Source organism: Bemisia tabaci, chromosome 1, assembly GCF_918797505.1.
Source record: "Bemisia tabaci chromosome 1, PGI_BMITA_v3".
NCBI lineage: Eukaryota > Metazoa > Arthropoda > Insecta > Hemiptera > Aleyrodidae > Bemisia > Bemisia tabaci.
In genome coordinates, this window is record NC_092793.1 from 34,996,429 (window position 1) to 35,020,330 (window position 23,902).

At 38.0% G+C, this 23,902-nt stretch overlaps 1 protein-coding gene across 5 annotated transcripts in view; it reads left to right on the plus strand.

Moving 5' to 3' along the window:
• The window catches only part of Nf1 (neurofibromin 1), a 291,489-nt gene that overhangs the window by 199,819 nt on the left and 67,768 nt on the right, over positions 1 to 23,902 (plus strand). For all 5 annotated transcript variants that reach the window (XM_072300264.1, XM_072300271.1, XM_072300269.1 and 2 more), the window contains 5 exons: positions 5,154 to 5,315; positions 9,394 to 9,791; positions 10,323 to 11,083; positions 15,175 to 15,266; positions 22,258 to 22,377. In XM_072300264.1, the coding sequence (XP_072156365.1) occupies positions 5,154 to 5,315; positions 9,394 to 9,791; positions 10,323 to 11,083; positions 15,175 to 15,266; positions 22,258 to 22,377 (1,533 nt within the window). The remainder of the gene's footprint in view (positions 1 to 5,153; positions 5,316 to 9,393; positions 9,792 to 10,322; positions 11,084 to 15,174; positions 15,267 to 22,257; positions 22,378 to 23,902) is intronic.

Consider the following 23,902-nt stretch of genomic DNA (forward strand, 5'->3'; position numbering starts at 1 on the left):
AATGTACAAATTGTTCAATAACAAGGCTTTGTCTCATGTTTTTGTGATTTTTCATGGCTGCAAACAATTTTTTCAATCAAACCATGGTAATCATCGAAAAGCTAGTAAAATTTTGTGTAAGAAATATACCTTTATTTGTATTTTTGGCGTCTCTCGTGAAAATGCGGAGGCAATGTTGAAAAAAATTGCAATTTGTCCGAAAAAAATTTTCCCGCGGTTTTTCTTATTTTTTACGTGTTAAAAGGCGTTTAAGAAAAAAAACAAGGTGCGAAATGAAAAGTTCATGAAATTTCCCATAATCTAGGGCTATTAAAACTTGCCGTAAAACCTTTTTGAGGGGTCTTAGCACTGAATTTTGGTTTAAAAAAAGTTAAGAAAAAAATGATGAAATTTAACTTTTTTGTTATTTTTGCGATTTTATTGCTTTGAAATGAGCTTTAAAGTTAAAGTGAATGATGTAACTGAAAAGTACGTTAAATTTTGGTCTAGAAAAGTATGTTCAACATTCTTTTAAGTAATTATATTTGCCGGTAGGACAATTTCTTCTGGGATCAAAAATGAAACTTTTCTGAAAAAAGTCCGTTTCTAGCTCCATTTTCCTAATTTTTAAGCATTTTAAAAGTGTTTGATCAAAAAACCACTATAACCACGTGAAAGTACATAAAATTTACAATAAGATAGGGTACCTTGTTTCAAAAATTTCCATAATTTCTGGGTTTGACACGGCTTCATTTAAAATTGTAAAAAACGGCAATATTTACAGAAAGTTGAGTTTCTATGCAAAACACCATCCCTCAAAAGGTCATATCAATACAGCAAATATTCCATCAATCGTGAGAAGTTATTTAAATAATTTCTGGAGAGCAAAAATTAATTAACGTAATATAAAAAAAAACAATAGGAGGGGAAACTGACCCACCTCCTCCTCCCTGCTTTCTACAAAGAGCGCAAATGGATATATTATGACCGCCAGTACGGAAGTAACAGATTCACGCATACAAAGTGAAGACAAACATCGTATTTATGCATACAATCACGTAAAAATAAACGAATAGGACAGAGCTTGGCGAAATCTGTACATTTAAGGAGTTTTAAAAATATTGCGGAATGGGACATCTCACATATGAGGGAAGTTACAATGCGAGCACAGCCGCCGCCGCGAAGCGCTTTATGTGAGGGATTGGGCTGTGTAATGGCGGCAGCTCGGGGAGCGGGTCTTTTCGCGTCGGAGGAATCAATAGTAAAACTAATAATTATTATGATAAATTCAACACACCGTTGAAGGTTTGGAACTTTTGGGCGGCCAACTCTAGCGTAAGCGCGAACAAGGATTATAACGAAAGTACAGATGTCAGCGGGGGGCGGGGTTGTCAACAGGAGAGAGGGGTATGCACCTATGCTTTACGTGACGTACCGCAGGCTCGTGTGAAATAGTGAAATCTAAGTAAATAAGAAGGAAAATAATAAAAACATTAACATTTTACTGCCCTCGGCATCTTGTCAGCCGAATATGCGACATCATTTCGCACATTATTTAATATTATTTAGCTTTCAATAGACCGAGTAAAAAATTAGTACATATTTTATTTCATTAGGTACTCGGCTTTGTATTTCTTAATCTGTGTCAATTAAATATTCGACGATACTGAAAAAATTACGTTTTAACACTTATACTCTCAATTAAACAGCTTGGAGGACGAGGTGCACCTCGTCGAGCTATTTCGAGAAAAACATGTTTAAAGTTGCTAACTATTATACACAGTCTTATGACAGAAAGAGAGTTCAAACTCACATTTTGATGCTTAAGCATTGGATGCTTCCGGTGAATTTTTCACAGACTTTATTTTAAACCTAGAATTAGTTGGAACCACTAATGTGTCATTTTTTTCGAAATCTGCACTTATGTGCCTTGTCCTCCGAGCCCCTCAATTACTTTTTTACCCTATGTCTTATTACCTTATATTACAAGTTTTCAAACCAAAACCGACAAACTTTGGTCAAAATACAAGGTAATATTCAATGTCATGAAAATCAGCCGATAAACAGATATTTTAAAAATTAAGGCCGCCATCTTTTTTCCACTTTCTTGAATTTTGATTCAGACTGAAAGTAACGTCAAATTCGAGTTTACCAGATCAAAATACCAGGATACACCGAGTTTCATGAAAATCTGCCGATAAATAGGTAGTTTTCAAATTGTACCTGCCATCTTTAATTTTAAAAAATTATGGCCACCACCTTCTTCCCACCACCTTTGATTTCAATTCCGGTTAAATTCGACATCAAATTCAAATTCTCTAGGGCTAAATACAGGGTTATACCAAGTTTCATGCAAATCAGTCAATAAACAGGTATCTAACAAATTATTGCCGCCATCTTTTTTCCGCCATCTTGAATTTTGATTCAGACTGAAAGTAACGTCAAATTCGAATTTCCTAGATCGATATACCGGGGTACACCAAATTTCATGAAAATCTGCCGACAACTAGGTGTTTTACAGTTTTTTTCTTAGAATCTTTAGCTGCGATAGGCCAAACAGTAAACGGATCAGGTATGCCCCCCCCCCCCCCCCCCCGGTCGACCATCCCTCTAAGGTGCTTCTCCCCTTACTATGTACCATGACTAAATTAATAACAAAATTTATTTCAAAAATAGTCGAATATTCGTGAAAAAGGGTCACATTAATCGAAATTCAAGCCAAGATTTACACAAAGTAAAAAATGTCAAATTTGACACCATTCCATAAAGGCCCTATAAAGGTCTTATACCTTCAGTTAAATTTTGATGTAATATGCGTTTTGAAAAGAAAATTTCATGCTCTTTCTATTGGTACCAACAGTTTTGAAAGAAAAAATTATGCCGAAGCTGTATTTTAAAAGTTAGAAACCAAACTTGAAAGAACGACGCCAAAAACGACCGTTTTTTGGCACAATTTGGGCCAGAAGGGATTTTTCTGAAACCGGGCCCAAACGATACCTTATGATACCCTAAGACTCTGGTAAAAATTTTAGCTTGAGTATACGCACGGTTTTTGAGAAATGAGGGGGCAAAGTTGCCAAATCGCCATCATTCTGGACAACATTTCTACAGCAAAAAGACGGGAAAGATGGACGAAAAAGTTACACCTTTGATGAATTTCGGCTGTACATGTTCTCATTAGGTTCCCGAGCATTTAACTGTGTTCAGTTTCAAAAATTTTGGTCGCACAAAGGTCCAAAATGGGGAGAAATCGTCGACAAATCAGGATTCTTTGTCAAATTTTTAGAAATGGAAGTAAAATTGTCGGTCTACTGCAGTTTTCATGGCTAACAATGTTCTCATCGGTCATCAATGCATGAAATTGTGTTCAGCTTCACAAATTTACATCGCACAGTGGTCAAAAATGAGGGAATTAGTGGACAAATTAAGATCCTCTGTCAAACTTCTTAAAAATGAAGTGAAACTGTTGGTCCCCAGTAGACTTTAGATCCCGGAAAAATTCATGTTTTTAATTTTTTTAATTATTACTACATGTCAGACCGTATTGTCTATAGAATGTTGTTATAGAATAGACTTTGTAGCATTATCTCAATAAAATATGCAAATTTTCAGAAATTTAAAAAAAAGAAGTAAAAATGGAGAGAAAAAATTAAAAAAATATTTAAATAGTCAAAAAAAGAATTTAAAGAATTTTTCCGGGATCTAAAGTCTACTGGGGACCAACAGTTTCACTTCATTTTTAAGAAGTTTGACAGAGGATCTTAATTTGTCCACTAATTCCCTCATTTTTGACCACTGTGCGATGTAAATTTGTGAAGCTGAACACAATTTCATGCATTGATGACCGATGAGAACATTGTTAGCCATGGAAACTGCAGTAAACCGACAATTTTACTTCCATTTCTAAAAATTTGACAAAGAATCCTGATTTGTCGACGATTTCTCCCCATTTTGGACCTTTGTGCGACCAAAATTTTTGAAACTGAACACAGTTAAATGCTCGGGAACCTAATGAGAACATGTACAGCCGAAATTCATCAAAGGTGTAACTTTTTCGTCCATCTTTCCCGTCTTTTTGCTGTAGAAATGTTGTCCAGAATGATGGCGATTTGGCAACTTTGCCCCCTCATTTCTCAAAAACCGTGCGTATACTCAAGCTAAAATTTTTACCAGAGTCTTAGGGTATCATAAGGTATCGTTTGGGCCCGGTTTCAGAAAAATCCCTTCTGGCCCAAATTGTGCCATTCTTGGCGTCGCTCTTTCAAGAGTATTCTAGCCTTTTTTTTCGGTGTCGGACTTCGTAGCTCGGCACCAACAAGTCGAAATTAAAAAAACTAATATATATTTGTAAGCAAAATTTTATCCTCTAAAAAAACGACAAGAATGATTTTTTTCACTGGATGCACTAGAATTATGCAAAAGCGGGAAAACGCTGACGAAGTCAAGAATCAATTTATACGTAATTTCAGACGGCCGCCATTTTGTTTTACGCAATTTTGACTGTGTTCCCGAGGGGGGCTAATGGTAAACTTTTTTTGGGGGGCTCTAGACATGTTTTGGAGTGCTTTAAAACACAAGAGAAGTTTGTGCTAATTTGTCCGAGGTTAGACCCTTTTTTTGGCTAGAATGACTGGACTAATTGTTATTTGTGTTAGATGCCTTTTCAGCATGCTGCTTTTGGGGAAGGAAACTTTCAAGCACGTTGCTTTTGGGGAAGGAAGCTGTTAAGGGCGCTATTTTATGTACGCTGTTTTATGCAATTCTAGCAAAACAGCAAATTTTAGGGAATGCAAATTACAAATTGGGGAAGGCCAAGAACTTTCTGCACCCCTGTCGGGAGCTACTGCATCACGTCAAGCGTTCAATATTCGAAAATGCGTTGAGGCAGTTTTGGCCGTTTTTTCACTCACCTCATTGGTATCCCTCCCTCACTCAATGATCTCTCCATCACTTCTATTCACAGAAATGTAAAAGCTACGTACCTTTAGATACCTAATGGTATAAAGATCCAGAAAATATGTTCTCCTTAAAATGAACGTAAGCCTGTTTACCCCATTTCATAGAAGAAGTCCTTATTTTTTTTTTTTAATTTACTTCCTTCTTTTAGAACAGCTATCTAAATTTTACTTCAATTCTGCTGACCAAGTAAAGCAGTTTCCAACTCTTATTTCTAGGTCCCAGAATTGATCGACATGGTTCTTGACAGTTTTATCAAGAGAAGTGGTGAAAGTGGTGTCGGTTCTCCGGTTGTTGAAATTTTAGCAGATACAGCAGTTGCTTTGGCCTCGGCAAATGTTCAGCTCGTGGCAAAAAAAATAATCGGACGCCTCTGTCGAGTGAGTTACTGTTATAATAATTACTTTAATGATGATGAGTTTATTTTTCTTATGAGACACAACTCAAGCCTCTCAGTTTTTTGTGTGAATTAGATATTTAACTGTTCTGTAGAGGGTTTTAAGAAAGATACATTTTTATGAACTAGCTGAATTAATTTGTAATAGGTGACATGGTTTTAAAGCTGACTAGCTGCTTCAGCTCGCTACACTCGCTTGCGCCGCTAGCCGGAGGCAAGCCCCCTGGACCCACAGTCACTCGCGGAGCAGGCCAAATTTTGCTGCTGCAATTAATTAGTGGACTTCCTGGAGGCAAAATGATAAATTCAAAAACAAAGAATAAGAAACTAAGAATGATGACCACCTACTTCTAGAAAAAGAAACATCCTTGAAAAATAAAAAACACTCCTAGAAAAAAAATCAAAACACTTTGTGAACATCTAACGGTGCGAAAGGGTGAACATTAATTACCGATTCTCTTGGAAGAACACATGAGCTGCTGTAAAAAAGTTAATTATTAATAAAACCTGTGCTGCCGTAAAAAGGAAAATCATCTTCTGAAAAATACACATCAAAATTAAGTAATTTTCATGTAAAAAAAAACTAAAGACAAAATCAAGAAAGCGAATCTCTAGACGCACTAATAAGAAACTTGGACAAACCGAGAACTGATCATGAGCAATGCGACGGAGGAAATGTGTAGCTGGTGTTCCGAGTCAGACGGCATAAGGAAGGGAGGGATACTGCCACAGGACCCATGCCAGAGTAGAAGGGTGACACGTGTTAACAGCAGGTAGGGATGGGTTTACGTGGAGAGGGAAACGGAAAATCAGAGGGTGGGAGGTCCCCCAACCATATGACTCGTCCAGCGGCAAATATGCAAATATTTCGTTATCAAATCGAGGTAAATTTTGCAACATCGGTCGTGCAAATCGAAAAACCAAGGGGTGCCTGCACAACTACAGCCTAAGAGCTTTCATTTCAAACAAATCCGAGGAAAATCGGGCCAGTAGTTTCCGAGATCGAATTAGGACAAACTGTCCAGCGGCAAAAAGGCAAACATGTCGTTATCAAATTGAGGTAAATTTTGCAACATCGGTCGCGCAAATCGAAAAACCAAGGGGTGCCTGCACAACTGCAGCCTAAGAGCTTTCATTTCAAACAAATCCGAGGAAAATCGGGCCAGTAGTTTCCGAGGTCGAATTCGGACAAACTGTCCAAAGTGAAGGAGGACAAAAAAAGCCTCAGGATATTAAATATATAGATAGCTAACTACCTGATTGGACAAAGCCAGTTCGTGCAACTAAATAGTTCAGAATGCGCAATAAAGTTGGAGAAGAAGGAAGTGCCCATTTGAGTTCTGCTGGGTAGTGTGCTAAGACCTTTGCCATTCTTGTTGTATGTCAATGACTAAATATTACCGGTAGCTGGTTTATTAGGCGTGGATTCAGCACAACACGTTGATGACACAACTCTCATCGTAACAGGCTACATCACAACTGATAAAATGCTGAAAGGTCTACCGCATAATCCTTGCCTACTTCAATGTTAATCAAATATGTCTGAACATCAACAAGACTGAGATTTTGTTGATACGTACGGAGAAAGAGACGGATATTAGCAAAGAAATGTCGGAAGAAAGAGGGTTTGGCTCTGTGAACTCGGCTGAACAGTCAGGCTTAATAATATATGATGAATTGTCATGTTACCATCTTACAGCCTATATTTGAAGTAAATTATCTGTTTTCTGTTATTATGTAAGACAGAATCGCAAAAGTAGTAGTTTGGAACTACTCAAAATGGCATATTATGCACCAGTCTATCCATTTCTCAGCAGTGATGTTTTCCAATACCAAAAGGGCGCTTTATGTATTCATGTATTCAGGTGGTAGAAAAAAATAGTACGATGCACAATAGATTTGAATCACTGAGAGTCTTGCAGAGAACATTTCAGGGTTTGAGTTCTGATAACTTTACCTAAGTTGTACTTGAAGGAAGGCATTAAATATGTAAAAGAAGATGTAAATGACTTTGCGTGTTTCTCAAGTATGCACAATTACAATGACGCACAGCCGGAAAAGACGAAGAAAGATATGTAAAATGGGCCCCATGTGTAAAAGGTGGCAAGCTTTACACCTAACTAGCCGTGATTAGCTTGCTTTGCGAGCTGTCACGCCTAGCCGCAGAGTGCCCCTGGAACCCTGGTTCCTCGCTTCGCAATGAACTTGCGACTCGTTCCGCGAGTCGGCCCTCATAGCTTTTAACTTTAATAAGAAGACAACATTTTCGTCTTCATCTTCTTTTTCAGCAAATTGCACAAAAATCGAAAATGCAAGAGCCAAGAAATAAATTTAAGCCATGGTCGCCATCTTGCATTTTTGAATTTTGAAAATCGGACCATAAATTCGAGTCTCCCATCGAAATGTACCCAGCAGCTCCGAATTTCACTAAAATTGATGGGACAGGAAACGAGATAGCATTTTCGACCACGTCCGCCATCTTGGATTTTTGAATTTTGAAAATCTGAATAAAAATTCGAGTTTCCTGTCGAAAAATACCTCCCAGTATGTCGTTCCACAATAATCGATCGAAAACAAAGGAGAAAGGAAAAAGAGAGGAAGTCAAAGAAACATACAACCAATGAGGCGAATGACCCATAAGATGGAACATAAACAAATGGTTAAAAATGGGAGACAGTTGTTAGGAAATATGTACGTGAAAGGAAAGGGATGGAAAATTTCGCGAGAGAGGCACACAGTGGTGGTGCTGTGACGACACGATTCATCCTGTTCAGAGCGGTGCGTGTCAACAACATTGTATCCCCAATGCATTACTATAGGAAGAATCAACTTTTCGCTCTTGCGGGCGTCCTGGGCAACGTTTTCAAATCAAAAGAATTTTGAATAACTCCTCATGACAATACCGAAGCATGTACCAAGTTTAAAGAAAATCGCTTCGGCCAACTTTTTACTAGGGGGAGGGGGGGGGGCATAGTGAGCCAGCACAGCAATTTTATGTAGATAGACAAGTCACCTGCCAACATTAATCAGTCTGAGACTGAAAATGTATTTTTTAAAGTGATCCATAAACTCATGGCAAATGGCTGTGTTTGCAACATAGAGGAATCCCCTGTATACTAAGTTGTGAACAATGTGTGCAAATTTTTGCTAAAAATGTGCGCCATACTTTTGCAAGCGTGTGAGCTATGTTTATAATAAGCTTTATGATTTGCACCATGACCTTGGATGTTATGCACAAAATCATTAATAAATAGATAAATAAATAAATAAAAAAATATTTCAATTAATACATACACTCACCCTTATTCAAGCATATTTAATCTTACTTGCACTTGCATCAATTTCTCAGAAATGAAGACGAATAGATGTATTCCTGTAAAGAAGTTTCTGTGGTAACTAAGATAAGTAAAGTAATCATTTAAAAGTAAGTACACACAGCCACAAGGGGCCAAGGCAACTGGTTACTGCCGTCGTGCACCCCGAAGTTGGACTGTGCTCCTTAACTTCGTATTATTAACGCATTGTGTAACCTCTATATTCCCGCAAGGCTCAGCTGGTGTCTGATAGGTCTTATCAAAGACTGTGGCAGACACTACAGAGCACGGATTTTCGGAGCACGGCCATGCCTCCACCGAGTTGGACTGTGTTGTTGCAATCTTCACTGATAGGTAACGCTCTTTTAGTCGCGCACACTACGAGTGATCACCGATTTCTTCACGTTACATTCATACCTCTCAACGAGAGGAGTATGCTAGTTTACATGACCTCTATGGAAACAAGAAGTCCTTTTTATCCCCTTCTTTAAATGTACCTTTTAGTGTACCTTTTTATTAACTTTAAAAATTTAAAATAGGTCCATTAGTAAAGAAATGCCAATGGTTTTTGCAGAGCTTGCTGCACTGAAAAGTTTGAAAACTGCACACAGTTACCTAACCGAGTATGTATCCACCTAATCAAAATTTCGCAGTATGAATTAGTTTCTAATGATATTTCGAAAAAGAGAAAGTAAATTTTTTGGTAATGTATTAATAAATCTTACTTTTTTGATTTGTTTGTTTCAGGTCCTTGACAAAACTTGCTCCAACCCACAACCCACCCTTGAAGTACATAATTTATGGGACGATATTGCAATTCTGAATCGTTATTTGTTAATGTTATCATTCAATAATTCATTAGATGTTGCTCTGCATTTGCCATTCTTATTTCACGCTGTTACTCTTCTTGTATGCTCTGGCTCATTAAGTATGCGTGCTGCTACTCATGGTTTGGTTATCAACATTATTCACTCTCTTTGTACCTGCACACAACCTCTCTTCACGGAAAAAGCACAGAGCGTCTTACGACTCAGTTTAGTGGAATTTTCTCTGCCGAAATTTTATTTGCTTTTTGGAATTAGCAAAGTCAAATCAGCTGCGGTCACAGCATTCCGCTCCAGCTATAGGCACACTAATGACCGCATGTAAGTCTTTTATTTTTTAAATTCTATTCTCTCCCCTTTGCTCTTTCTTTACTTTCAATCATTGTTTAATGATCCGTCAAAGGCCATCCTCAAGTTAAACTTGATTGAAATAGTAATAGGCAAAACAATGATGTTTCAAAAGATAGTAAAAAGAATGAGTCATAACCCTGTATTGTACGGATTTTTAAATTTGTATGTAATCTCCATAGCTTTCATCATACTTTGTTCAGGCTGATTTTTTAAAATGATCTATTCATGTTTTTCATATTAAACAGGATAACCCAGACGACCCTCACTAGGCTTTTTTCTTGGTTATTTTGGGTCAGATTAAGTCCAAGGCTGCAAGGAAAAATAGAAAACAGGTCACTTCCACAAATTTTTCAATGTATTTAATCTATGAGATAAAAGTGTAAGAAGGAATTTTTGCAATGCTGGAAAAATGCAGAACAAGCTCTTCATCAAAGTGCTGCAACTAATGAGGATTCAAATGTATTAATTTGAAGCTATATATTCGCTTAATTTTCTTTTCAGGTTAGGATCTGAACGACACTTTAGCAGTGTTGGCATGGATCGTGAGCGCCTATCACTGACATCACTCGAGGTCATCACAGATGCTTTACTGGAAATTATGGAAGCATGCATGAAAGATATTCCAGAGTGTAATTGGCTTCAATGTTGGACTTCTCTTGCCAAAAGTTTTGCATTTTGTTACAATCCTGCCTTGCAGCCACGAGCATTAATTGTTTTCGGCTGTATAAGCAAAAGTATAACTGATCAAGAAGTAAAACAGCTACTAAGAATATTGGTGAAAGCATTAGAGTCTTTCACAGACATAACATTAATTGAAGCTATTGTCATGTGCTTAACAAGGCTACAGCCTCTGTTGAGACCAGAATCGGTCATTCATTATGCCTTGTTTTGGGTCAGTATTTTTGTTCTCCAGTTAGATGACACTAACTTATATGCTGCTGGCTTGGCGTTACTGGAGCAGAACATTCATACTTTAGACTCTCAGGGTAATTTTGACGATAAGACCATCGAGTCTGTGATGATGCCCATAAGAGAGCGTTTAGAATGGCACTTTAAGCAACTTGACCATGCTGTTGGGCTCAGTTTTCGGGCCAATTTTCATTTTGCCTTAGTTGGACATCTGTTGAAAGGTTATCGTCATCCTACCCCAAACAGTGTATCTAGGACAACACGGATACTCACCTCACTCTTAGGAATAGTTGCCAAACCACAAAAAAAAGATAAATTCGAAGTTACTCAAGAAAATGTTGCATATTTGGCAGGTAAGTTTTCGATTTTGTTGAATTTTGCCCGTCGCATCCACCTTGTAGAACAATACATTACACAACAATACATTGGACAAAACTGTAGCTTACACCTCATGATGGCAGAAATTTTAATCTCATTTCATCAGCAAAATCATGAGAGTTCCATTTGATCAAAATACACTGATTTAACTTACATCTACGAGGATCATCCAAAAAGTACAGTTCCTTACCTCGTATCATCGGAACGAAAAGAGATAAGTCAAATCGGTAAAAAAAGGCATTATCAGGCCTACTGTAAGCTTTGAAACAAGCCCAAGTTTTTGAAAATCGGTCAACGTTAGGAAACTCACTTTTACTGCGACAACCTCCTGTCGCCATGTGCCCACCTCCGGAGCAGGATGTGTGGAGAGTCGATTATTTCAGACTTGGGTTATCGCCGCTAAGCATCCATCTTAAAGGAATTTAAAAGTTTCTATTTAGTAGGCTGTACCTCACTTTTTGACGCAGTATCCACCTCTATTTTGACACTTCTGTTGTCAATATTGCAGCTTTTTGATGCCCTCCGTGTAGAGGTCCTTGTTCTGGTACTGAAACTAGTCATTGACAGCACTCTGCACTTCCAAATCAGTCGGAAACCTTTTTCCACCGAGGAATTTTTCAGCTCAGGGAACAGATGAAAGTCACATGAGGCTAAACCGAGAAAGTACGGAGAATGGGGAAAATTTTCTTTTGCAAAGCAACTGATTGGAAGTGCAGAGTGCTATAAATTACTGGTTTTGGTGCCAAACAAGAGCCTCAACGCAAAAGGCATCAAGAAGCTTCAATATCGATAACAGAAATGTCAAAACAGAAGTGGAGACTACGTCAAAAAAAGAGGCAAGGTCTACTCACCAAAAACTTCCTTTTTGATATGATGCTCAGCGGCAATTACCCGAGTCTGAAATGATTGACTCTCCGGGAATCCTGACTCTGGAGGTGGTCACGTTGCGACAGGAGGTTGTCGCAGTAAAAGTGAGTTTCCTAACGTTGACCGATTTTCAAAAACTTGGGCTTGTTTTAAAGCTTACAGTAGGCCTGATAATGCCTTTTTTACCGATTTGATTTATCTCTTTTCGTTCGGATGATACAAGGTAAGGAACTGTACTTTTTGGATGATCCTCGTAAATGCAAGTTTAATCAGTGTATTTTGATCTAATATGGAACTCTCATGATTTTGCTGATGAAAGGAGATTAAAATTGCTGCCATCATGAGGCGTAAGCTACAGTTTTGTCCAATGTACCTTTTTTTCCTTCTTTTTTTCTTTTTCTTTTTTCGAAAACATAACTTTCTTTGGTAATGCTACAACTACCAGTACAATAGACGGTATCTATTAGCTATGTATAAAAAGTGGTCAAATATTAGGGTTAAAAGATCAAAAGACTTAGAAGGTATTAAAGATACAGCAGAAAGAGTAGAGTTAGTTTGTGGATTAATAGTAATTACTGCATTTCTTGGAGATTTTGAAGGAGTATTTTGTGTTACCATTTCACCTGATTGAACACTTGTTGTTGGGTGCGTTTCAGTCTGAGCTCTTAGTTTCTCGCGGTCGCCCATGGTTGCCATACCGAGAATGGCACCCACTGACCCACTCACACAAATCACTACGGCGTAGCCGTTTTAGAGAGAATAACATTGTAGGTTTTGCGACAATGTGGGTTTATGTAACTTGAACATTCATCAAATGAGAAGAGAGACAAGGGAGCTAGGAGCTCAGCATGCCCGTCTCCAAACACTGTGATAGCCGGACTCCCCAATATACTGAAGAAAAATGTAAAATGTATGGATTGCATGCTGTAATTTTAATTACAATTTTACATATTTCTCGAAGTAGGGTGAAAGAGGTATCCTAGATGTGAAAAATGTTGGGAACTCCGCAAAAATAATGAACTCTACTACAGATGCAGTTCTGCCTCAGTCTTGGAAAATTACCTTCTTAGCCACTGTCAGGATAATCCGGTCTTAGCGGACAAAAGCATCATAGCAAACAGACCGTACTCAGTGCTTGTTGATGAGCAAAATTGTATCCCTGGCATCATCGATATTAGCATTCCTTACAATCATAACTTGGAGCTAAAATATCACGAAAACATGGCAATATTCATGCCTTTGTCCAACGGCCTGTTTTCCTACCTACCGGATTTGCTCTTTCCTATGAGGTTTCAAAAATAAATAAAGAAATCCAGATTAATACATTTAGATGTGTCACAACTATTTATGACTCAAAGAGCTTGATGCAAAAACGGCTTTTTTCGCCCCCCCTCTGGAAGTTCTTCAGACTTTGTCTATTGATTACTCATACTTGAGCGCTTCTTTTCCCAAATTTTCAAACCTCCAAAAAATTTTGGGGGGGAGCTAGGGGGGGTGGAAGTTAAAACCTGTGAACCTCGATATCTCTTGAACGAAGAAAGATATCGAGGTCCGGTTTGGACGAAAAATCGTCTAAAATTGCATACTTTAAGATTCCAAAGGTCAAAATCCCAATTTCACGATTTTAAGTCCACATATGTGCTTTTTTCCAGTTTTTAGGTCTAGAAAATTTCTTTTAAACGAAAAATTTACAAAGATCTCAATTTTTTATTTGAACAAAAACCAGTTTTTTAAATTGTTCGTCTTTTTCCGCATCCAACGAGTGGTCGTATAAGCTGGGGAACCGAACGGTTCCGGAGTTATGATCGATTGAAGTTTCCGCTCAACGCGCGCCGACCGATTTTCGCGCGCAAAAAAGTCGGATTTGACTGTCATTAGATCAGATTGAATGTTCAAACTGAGTAAAATGCTTTATTAGGGACTCTTGAGGGTCGCTGAATTCAGAAATTACAGATACTTCCAAATAATTTACGTTTTTAAAATTACAGCTCCGCAGCGCTATTTTAGAGGCCCACTGAGCGCCGACCGGCCGCTCAGTGGTCCTGTCCGAAGCTGCAATTTTAAAAACGTGAATTTTTTGGAAGTATCGGTAATTTCTGAATTCAGCGACCCTCAAGAGTCCCTAATAAAGCATTTTACTCAGTTTGAACATTCAATCTGATCTAATAACAGTCAAATCCGACTTTTTTGCGCGCGAAAATCGGTCGGCGCGCGTTGAGCGGAAACTTCAATCGATCATAACTCCGGAACCGTTCGGTTCCCCAGCTTATACGACCACTCGTTGGATGCGGAAAAAGACGAACAATTTAAAAAACTGGTTTTTGTTCAAATAAAAAATTGAGATCTTTGTAAATTTTTCGTTTAAAAGAAATTTTCTAGACCTAAAAACTGGAAAAAAGCACATATGTGGACTTAAAATCGTGAAATTGGGATTTTGACCTTTGGAATCTTAAAGTATGCAATTTTAGACGATTTTTCGTCCAAACCGGACCTCGATATCTTTCTTCGTTCAAGAGATATCGAGGTTCACAGGTTTTAACTTCCACCCCCCCAGCTCCCCCCCAAAATTTTTTGGAGGTTTGAAAATTTGGGAAAAGAAGCGCTCAAGTATGAGTAATCAATAGACAAAGTCTGAAGAACTTCCAGAGGGGGGGCGAAAAAAGCCGTTTTTGCATCAAGCTCTTTGTGTGAATTCAGATCGCTATTAAAACACAAAAATCTTGAAGTTTATTTTCAACTCTGAGTCATAGAGGGACTCAAACTTATCTCAAAATCTAATCAACAGGAATCAAATTGAGAATTTGAGACCCACATGTGAGACCAGAAAAAGATTAACTTTGACAAGGATGCAAGTAAACATTAATGTGACGTATCAACCTTTCTCTCCATTATGATCTATCCTTTAATTATGTGAAATTCACCATCCAATATAAATTAGCGAAATGAGGCACGATCTGGTGTATAAATATTTGCTAGTCCACAATGAGCATTGTTTTCCTTTACGCTAGAAAATGAAGCACTACTAAAGTTGACTCTTTAACTCTCGTTACATGAAAATTTTCCCTCGCCAGGTTTTAAAGTAATCACCCTTAACAACTCATAATACAATATTTTATACCTGTTTGTCAGAAGTTACATAGTTCAGGATACCATTGAAAAGTAGTATAATTGAACCTATAGTTAATATTCGTTGTTCTAGCTCTTGTATCTGTTTCGGAGGAAGTCCGCAGTCGCTGCCATGTGAAAATAATTCCAGAAACTAAACTCGAACTGAAAGAAGCAGGACCAAAGGTAAGTCTGAATCCCTCTGTGCTGAGGATCTTGCATACGACTTTTAGCTTTGTAGCTGTGTGGAACATTTTCTGCATCTATTTGACCAGATTTGTGATATGAGACCCTATCTTCAAAGGGAGAGTTTTCTTAACTTTTTTGCAAAAGCCTAAACAACGTTCTTCTACCACCAAAAGTTTGTCTCCTGGAAGTTCAAGACTCATATGTCCCTCAATGTTTCCTTTTTCAGGGTCGAACTTGTTTCAAAATCCCGAATCTTCTTTTTCCATGAACCATGCAAATGTACCAATCTCTCTTTGAATTATTTCAAAAAAGGTACTTTTTCAAAGGTCCGGTCAATGGGCTGGTTGCAAACTTCAGGTGGAGCAAAAAGAAGAGTTGTCAATTTTAGGGAATGGCTCAAAAATCACGATTCAAAAATAATACTACTGCACAGGTGAACATTTCCTGACAGGAGTCATTCCAGCCAACCTTTGCACAATATTACCGTGCTAAGGAAGAACTCCGTATGAATATTCGAGAGTTGCCAAACTTCCTTTGATAAAATGTTTACTTTTGCGGAACGTTATGAATATTTTTCCTTGAAATTTTCAGGAACTTCAGGTGAAATTGCGCACAAAATATCTGAAAAATTGGAAGGAGAATTTGCACAAGTTTATCAGGAAATTCGTGTTTTATCAAAGGAAATTTGGCAACACCTGAAGGTTCATACGGCATTTTTCCTCAGCAGGGCAGAATAGGATGCTACACAATATTCAACAGGGCCGACGTTAGGGTGGAGATAACCTGGCATCAATAGCAAATAAGACAAAAATGCATAGAATCAAAGTTGTTAGAAATTTACTTTCCATCAGAAAATCCATCAGAAAAGTTGTTTCTTATCGATTTACTTTCAGTGCAAGTGCTTTATTGCAAAATTCGAAAAACCCTTATTTTCCCGGAGATTTGGTACAACTCCTCGTTCAGTCCAGGAGAAACACGAAAGAAAGAGAGTTAATTTGGAACAAATCGCGTAACAGACTTTTCCTACAAGAATATCATCATTAGGTTGACCTGAATAACACTCAGCATACAAAAAGTTTGCCACGCCTCGACCATGGAATACTCCATAAAATGCCCAAAATTCAAAAGGGCGGCCTTGTTCTAATTCTTAAGGATTGAGGTACTCTAAAATGTGCGTCTAGTGTAGTGTGAGGTGCAAAAACATTGAATTAAGTAGTCGAGCATCCTGTGTTACAGAGGGCAAGATAACTTTAAAAATTCGCATGGTTCACTAGACGTAGCATCGGTTGCATCGATGAGTTCGTGTGTTCCAATTGCATACATCTGCGCAAGCGCAGTAACGGCTCAATTGAATGTCTGTCAGATTGGGATGCTTTTTTCTTGGTTTATTATTAGTACGGAAAAGTGAAACTTTGCAATTAGGTTGAAAAATTGTATGCTTAAAAACTTATTTCCCTAGGAATTTTGTCTGAAAATGGACTCAAAAGGAGATAATCTCGAAAAACCGAGTGCGTGAATGAATTTTCCATTGCCACTTTGTAGTCTCTTCGACCGCTTGGGACACACGCTCTCTCCCCTTCCCTGCTCGCCCATCATGGGGCTCGGAGAAACCTGTCACACTTCGCCTGTACAAATCAAGCCGGACGCACGGTCTACGTTATTTAGTGTCTTTGGTGAGGTGTCATTTCCTCTGTCATTTTGGTCGTAAATTTCAATTATATAGTGTCAAAAAAAAGCTCCTGGTCGAACAGGGTGCACCAAATCTAGCATGGCGGCCAACTTTGAACGGCAGGAGGGTACTTGTAAAATACTCATTTGTGTGACAAGTCAAGTGAGGTATCAGTTTATTATAGAATATTGATTTCGTAGATACCAAACCATGTATCTCGTTTGCTGTTTTTGAAAATCTCCACTGTTATTTTATTTGTAACAGATAACAAATAACCACTACTTCTAGCAGTTTTTTTTAGAGTTTTCTTCGCTCCGAGAGGAAGAATCACAAAAGTCTTTGAGTTGATGTTCAATAGTGCTTAATTCAAAATAAAGTACCTATGACATGAAGCCTGAAACGTTGCAAACGGAGAGTTACCGATGTCTGCGTAATATCGGTGTTTCAAATCCGTTTATTCCCCACAGAACCAGGCCCTTCTTTTATTTGAAATGTGAATAAAGTACATCAGGTCACGTCAGAATATGTCGAATTCTTTAAAATCAAAATTTGACAGCTACTTTTTCTGAAATTATGCTGAAAAATATGCAGAGATGTGAATAATTTTCATCGTGTTTTTTGTCTTTTAGCAGTAACTCTGCGTTGTAAAGATAACTCATCCAGCAGTTTCAATTAGAATCGTACTCTTATTTACGTTGTCGTTTTATTGGTTGTTCCTAAGGAGGAAGTCGATGAGTCGAATGAGCATTATCTTCGATTTCAGGTCTTATTAAAGAATAAAATAAATTTTGAACATCTAATAAAACTTTTAGAATGATACTCATTACGCTGAAATATGATAGGTACCTTACTTTCGAAGATTTTTTATAATCACACTTCAAAATTTACAATTTTGCCCTTTAAATTTAGACGTCATATACCTTGTGCTTTGGAGACTTCGCTTGGTATTTTCTACCTCACATTTGAAATTTACGACCTTAATTATCTTCTTTCACTAAAATCATCACTTGAATCATGTAGCGCCATTTTGAACCCTTGTAACCTTCAGATTCGGTTAGGATTGAGAGTTTTATGCAGCCCTCCTGACCAGGCGTCATTCATAAGGTCTTATGAAAGGTTTTTTAAAAGAAAAATAACTCTTAAACATCTTATTAAATTGCTTGACCGATATTATTTACAGAAATCGATACCTTAATTTCAATTTAAAATTTATTACAACCAAACGTAAAAGTTACCCTCCTGCCGTTCAAAGTTGGCTAGATTGCTAGATGCTAGATTCAGTGCACCCTGTTTGACCAGGAGCTTCTTTTTGGCACTATATTTGAAATTTACAACCTGAATTATAGAGAAGATGACTCCTCACACTACACTAGACGCACATTTTAGAGTACCTTAATCCTTTAGAATTAGAACACGGTGGCCGTTTTGAATTTTAGGCATTTTAGGGAGTATTCCATGGTCGAGGCGTGACAAAATTTTTGTATTTTGAGTGTTATTCAGGTCAACTTAATGATGATGTTCTTGTAGGAAAAGTCTGTTACGCAATTTGTTCCGAGTTAACTCTCTTTCTTCTGTGTTTCTCCTGGACTGAACGAGGAGTTGTACCAAATCTCCTGGAGAATGAGGGTTTTTCGAATTTTACTATGAAATGCTTGCACTCGCATGCTTGCGCGCGAGAGAAAAACTATAAGAAAGTTTTTTCTGGCAATTCAATTTCCAACAACTTTGATTCCATGCATTTGTGTCGTATTTCCCATTGTTACCATGTTATCGTCGAAAAATTTGAATTTTTCCGCAAATTTTGACTTCTACGTCAATGCGGGAGGTTCAAATGTCTTGTCCAAATGTTGACGAAAAAATTCAGGAAAATTCAGGCGTTGTTTTTAGACCGTTTCGCCATTTTGCAAAGTCTGTTTTCAAAATTAAAAAAAAAAACCCAATAACGCGCCACCTTACCCGACGTCAGCCTGCCAAAACACACGTGACAAGACAAAATTTTATCAACTGGTGTGTTTACTTTTACATTTTCCTTGCATTGATAAAGATCATGGTTTCTTCATGGTGTGGTGTTTCTTTCATGGTGATTTCCGCCCGGAAGCGTCAGCCGTGTTGAATACTGTGTAGCATTCTAGTGCGCAAGGGTTGGTTGGAACGACTCCTCCTGCGAGATGTTCACACGTGTGATAGTATCGTTTTGAAGCGGGAAGCTTAAAAAAACACGTATCTCTTACGCAGATGATGAAGTTCAGAGTTAATTCAGACTCTTTTGATGCGGTCATCCTGATTTTTAAGCCATTTTCTCTGAGATATAACTCATCTTTTTGCTCTCGCTGAAGTGTGTAACAGGCCCATTCCGTGAAGAATCAACCTGTTTTTCGTCAGGTAGTCTAGACTCCTGGTGAAGCTAACATTTCGGGTTTGGGTACACAGCTCCTTTTTTCCTGCCTCAGGTTTTTTGGGTCAACTATACGAATCTGGCGTTTCCTTACACTTTTCTGATTAGCATTCGTCCCCAATTGTGAAGAAATCGCAAAAAAAGCGTTTTCCAAAGGGAATCTTTCGGTGTGTAACCAGCCACCATTTTGAACCAAACGCACAACATAATGTTTAGAGAAAATTAGAGAATATGTTCCAGAAACCAGGAATTTACTTTTTCTACCATTTTGAGACTAATCTCTTCCCTCAACTTTTTTTGAGTTTTCTCCAGATGTCAAAATATTATTGGAAAAATAAACTCAAAATCCATGCTGCGGATGGTCATCTGGGAATAACGGCAACAAGGAATGGATAACAAGTTCCTCCTTGACCGATTGCATAGGTTCCATTAATTATTGAGCGTTTTTAACTTTCTTGGGTCGAAATTGAAAAAATTTCCCTAGCTTTAAAATATGGTAGGAAAAATAAGCTCAAAATTCTGTGCTACCAAAGGTCATCTGGGAAAAACGGCATCATTAAATGTCTTCTCTCAAATGGTAGCATTGTCATAATGGTTGTTTCGAGTTTAGCATAACCTCAAAATTTAAAAATCTAAAGTCCTCTTGTCCCTCACCAGCAAAGCCCTCATGAGCTCAACTCGAACAATAATGATTCACCAGGAATGATTACCCACTGATGCATACATTTTACAACATCTAACACTACACAAATTATTAATGTAACTACTCTTTAGGAGTATGAATTCCACATATGATTAGAATTTTACTTGTTATCTTGATTCACTCATAAATATTCTGGTCTTATGGATTTTTATAAAATCATAACAACATTTTTCCGAGCACCTTGACTTGTAAAATTAAAACTTCCCTTATCAATTTTCAAGAAAGCAGGGAGATAGGAGCCTTCAGCTCAATGTATTTAAGCTTTGGTGGGATTTCCTAGCGATTGTTCCCGTCAATTAGTTGGTGCAGATTGCTACATACATGCAAAGTGAAGCGGGGCTTGGAATGCCTCAGTAGTGGAATAATAATAGATGGGGCCGAAGCCCCACCTTTTCAAAGGGAAGCTGAGAACTTTCAAGAAGTACAGAGATAAGACGGCAAAAGACTGAATGGCGGCCGGGCCTCCCACTCCCCAGGCAACGCCAAACGCCTTCTCCCCATTGGCTGACTCCGTGTAGAGAGAAACTAATCGACATGCCCCAGGACCAGAGGGACCCAACCGCGCGTTATTTAAATCTACAAATCGAGAGACCGGGTTACAAAAGCACATATGGGTTTCTAGTAAGTAAACAAAACAACTCTAATCGATTCCATGAGAGTTGAAAGCAGATTTTGAAAAGAGAGAAGATGTAGAGGTAAGGGGGGTTGACAATTGCCAGGAGATGTGTATCTTAATCAATTCATTTTGTTGGAAGGAAACAGTTTTTTAGCTCCTCCTCCCCCCCCCCTCGTGGGATGGTCCTCAGGGACATGTTGCAATGAAGCTGAGTTGGAATTACAATTTGAATTTTGTACCATTTCATCTGTCAAATTAGTTTCTTGCAATTTTTACAAGATTGGATTCATCCTTACGGAATCTAAAGATTTGTAATCAACCGGAGATACTTTTGCCAATTTTTTAAAGCAGGCTTTGAAATGGACTACATTTTGCGATAAGGAACTACCATTTCTTACTCATTTTCGAAACAATGTATGTGCTGTTAGCGCTACGCAGATGGATGCTTTTATGGATGAGCCAGGAATTCCTCATTGCAAAGTGTTATCCAAATGGCATGGAAAACAAGCGATCTCCCTCAGTGAGGGACCCTTCTGGGTGAGCACAAAACCTCAGTTCCAATGCGTGCTCTCTTAGCAAGAGTTTACTGTATTAAATTCATTTAATCACTCTGAGCAACAGATTTTTTGAACCTTTTAACCCTGCAGAAAATTCATGGAGTTTTTGATAGAAAGAGAAAAAAATAGCTAAAACTTTTCTTGACATTTTATGTCAGAATTCCAATTGTTTCATTTAGTTCGTCATTTAGGTACATATGAGTTTTTTAACAAGATTTTTCAGTTTTCGACTTCTCATAATGCAAAAACTAAAGTTGAGCCATGAGTAGACATTGGAAAATTTCGCTTTTATTTTTCCCCAATTTCGTGGTTATTTTTCCCAAATTACGCTGTTATTTTTGCTGATTTCGTCGTCATTTTTGTAGCGCTCTTTGCGTTTGACAACTTAAAACAAAGCTTTCATATGATCTTGTGTTAAAATTTTAAAATTATTTGAGGTTATGCTTATGCCGCCATTTCTTTCATCAGTATTTTGATGTCATTGGCGAACGTTGATAGCTAGTAGCCAATGACGACCAACGCTCAGAAATAACTCCGTAATTTCTTATTGTGAAAAAAAGCTCGGCAAATTACGTCCTACACGCGCACATACGTAAAGATCACGAAAATGTACGGATTTCGCGGGATCCGCGCGATTTCGTGATAAATCCGGATAATGGCCGATTTCGCGTCATTTCGTTTTATATTTTCGTGATCATGGGGTTATGAACGGTGCTTCTGTCTGGTTTTCAGATTCCTAAGCACATTTTAAAAATTTCGCGGCGAATCGCGGCGGCGAAATTTTCCAATGTCTAGCTATGAGCCGACTTTACAAATATATGAAATGATTGTGACTCAGACCATGCTTTAAGAAAAAAAAAACTACGTGCAAGAGGATGTTAATATATTTACAATTTTACCTTAACATGATGGACACGCAACCGTTTCGACCAAAGTGTTGATCGAAAACTTTTGTTTTTGCATCATGAGTTTTTTTGTTGTAAATTTTTTCAAAGTTTCTGGCCCTGGAAACTTCAATTTTATCATTAATTTTTTGCATGTTTTGTAGTTGGCTGTACCTCCTCTTGGAGTGAAAAAGCTTGATTTTGGGACAGGTAGAAGACAAAAGTCATGGGATCTTCTTGATGAAGCTGCTATGTCTCATGCACGCCATCAGAAACAAATGCAGGTCTGTCAACATTTATATGTATTTATCTGGGGGTTTCATCACATTCAACATTCTTTTACAGATCTATCACCATTCTATTATTGATTTTTCATAAGATTGAATTTCGGTGGTGAAACTGCAAAACCCTGAATCTCAATTCCTGTGTTTCAAAATCTCTGCTTCCTTTTGACTATTTAAAAGAGATCAAACCAACATCATAGCTTAAGATTGTGACAAAATATTCTACAATAAAGGAAAAACAATCACCTAAATCTTCAAAAAACAACATCAAGTATTTTTCTATTTGATCCAATACAATCCGTTTGCTAATAACTTCATATGAACCAAATGTACAGGGTGTACCAAAAGTCCGTCCCACCCCTGCTAACTTTTGAACGAATTGAGCTAGGGTAATGAAACTTTGAGAATGTTCCTATCTCAAAGGGGACCATCTTTTTTTTGGGGGGGGGTCAAAATTTTTGTCCCCCCTCAGGGGGGCGCGGGGGGCCCCCAACTTTTTTTTCAAATGGCAACCCCTATCTTGTGATATCTCATTCGAAAGAGCATTAAAAACTAAGAATTTTTGCGCAAGCCGCAGATCAATATCTTAATTTTTGACCGAGTTATGATAGGTCAAAGGTCAAATTTGACTTATTTTCAAAAAATCATAACTCCGGTTCAAATTATCGTAAAGAAAAAAATTAAACGGGAAAATTTACCAAATTGTGTCCGCTTTTAGGTAAAAATTGCAGAAATCACTTCAATTTAATTTTAAGGGGGGGCTCGGACCCCCAAATACGTCTATTCAAAGGTCATTCAATTTTCCCGCGAAATAAGCCAATTTCCCCTCGATTTGCCTCCACATTATCTCAGTAAGGTCAAAATCAGGTCAACATTACGTCGGCAAGTCCCCAATTTTCGGGAAAAGTTAAAAAAAACGAAATTGATGGTGATTAAATTTGACCGTCTAAATTTCTTTTTTTTTTAACTTTTCCCGAAAATTGGGGACTTGCCAACGTAATGTTGAACTGATTTTGACCTTACTGAGATGATGTGGAGGCAAATCTAGGGGAAATTGGCTTATTTCGCGGGAAAATTGAATGACCTTTGAATTGACGTACCTTTGACCTATCATAACTCGGTCAAAAATTGAGATAATGATCTGCGGTTTGCGCCAAAAGTCTTAGTTTTTAATGCTCTTTCGAATGAGATATCACAAGATAGGGGTTGCCATTTGAAAAAAAAAGTTGGGGGCCCCCCGCGCCCCCCTGAGGGGGGACAAAAATTTTGAGCCCCCCCCCCCCAAAAAGATGGTCCCCTTTGAGATAGGAACATTCTCAAAGTTTCATTACCCTAGCTCAATTCGTTCAAAAGTTAGCAGGGGTGGGACGGACTTTTGGTACACCCTGTATACAGTGTTGCAGCTCCAAAGGAAGATCATTCCAGTTTCAAACCAGCCTCCTAGCAGGAGGGAAAGAACAAAAGTTGATTCTAGAATGCGCTATACTATCATATTAACCCTTTCATCATCACGAACGCAACATCT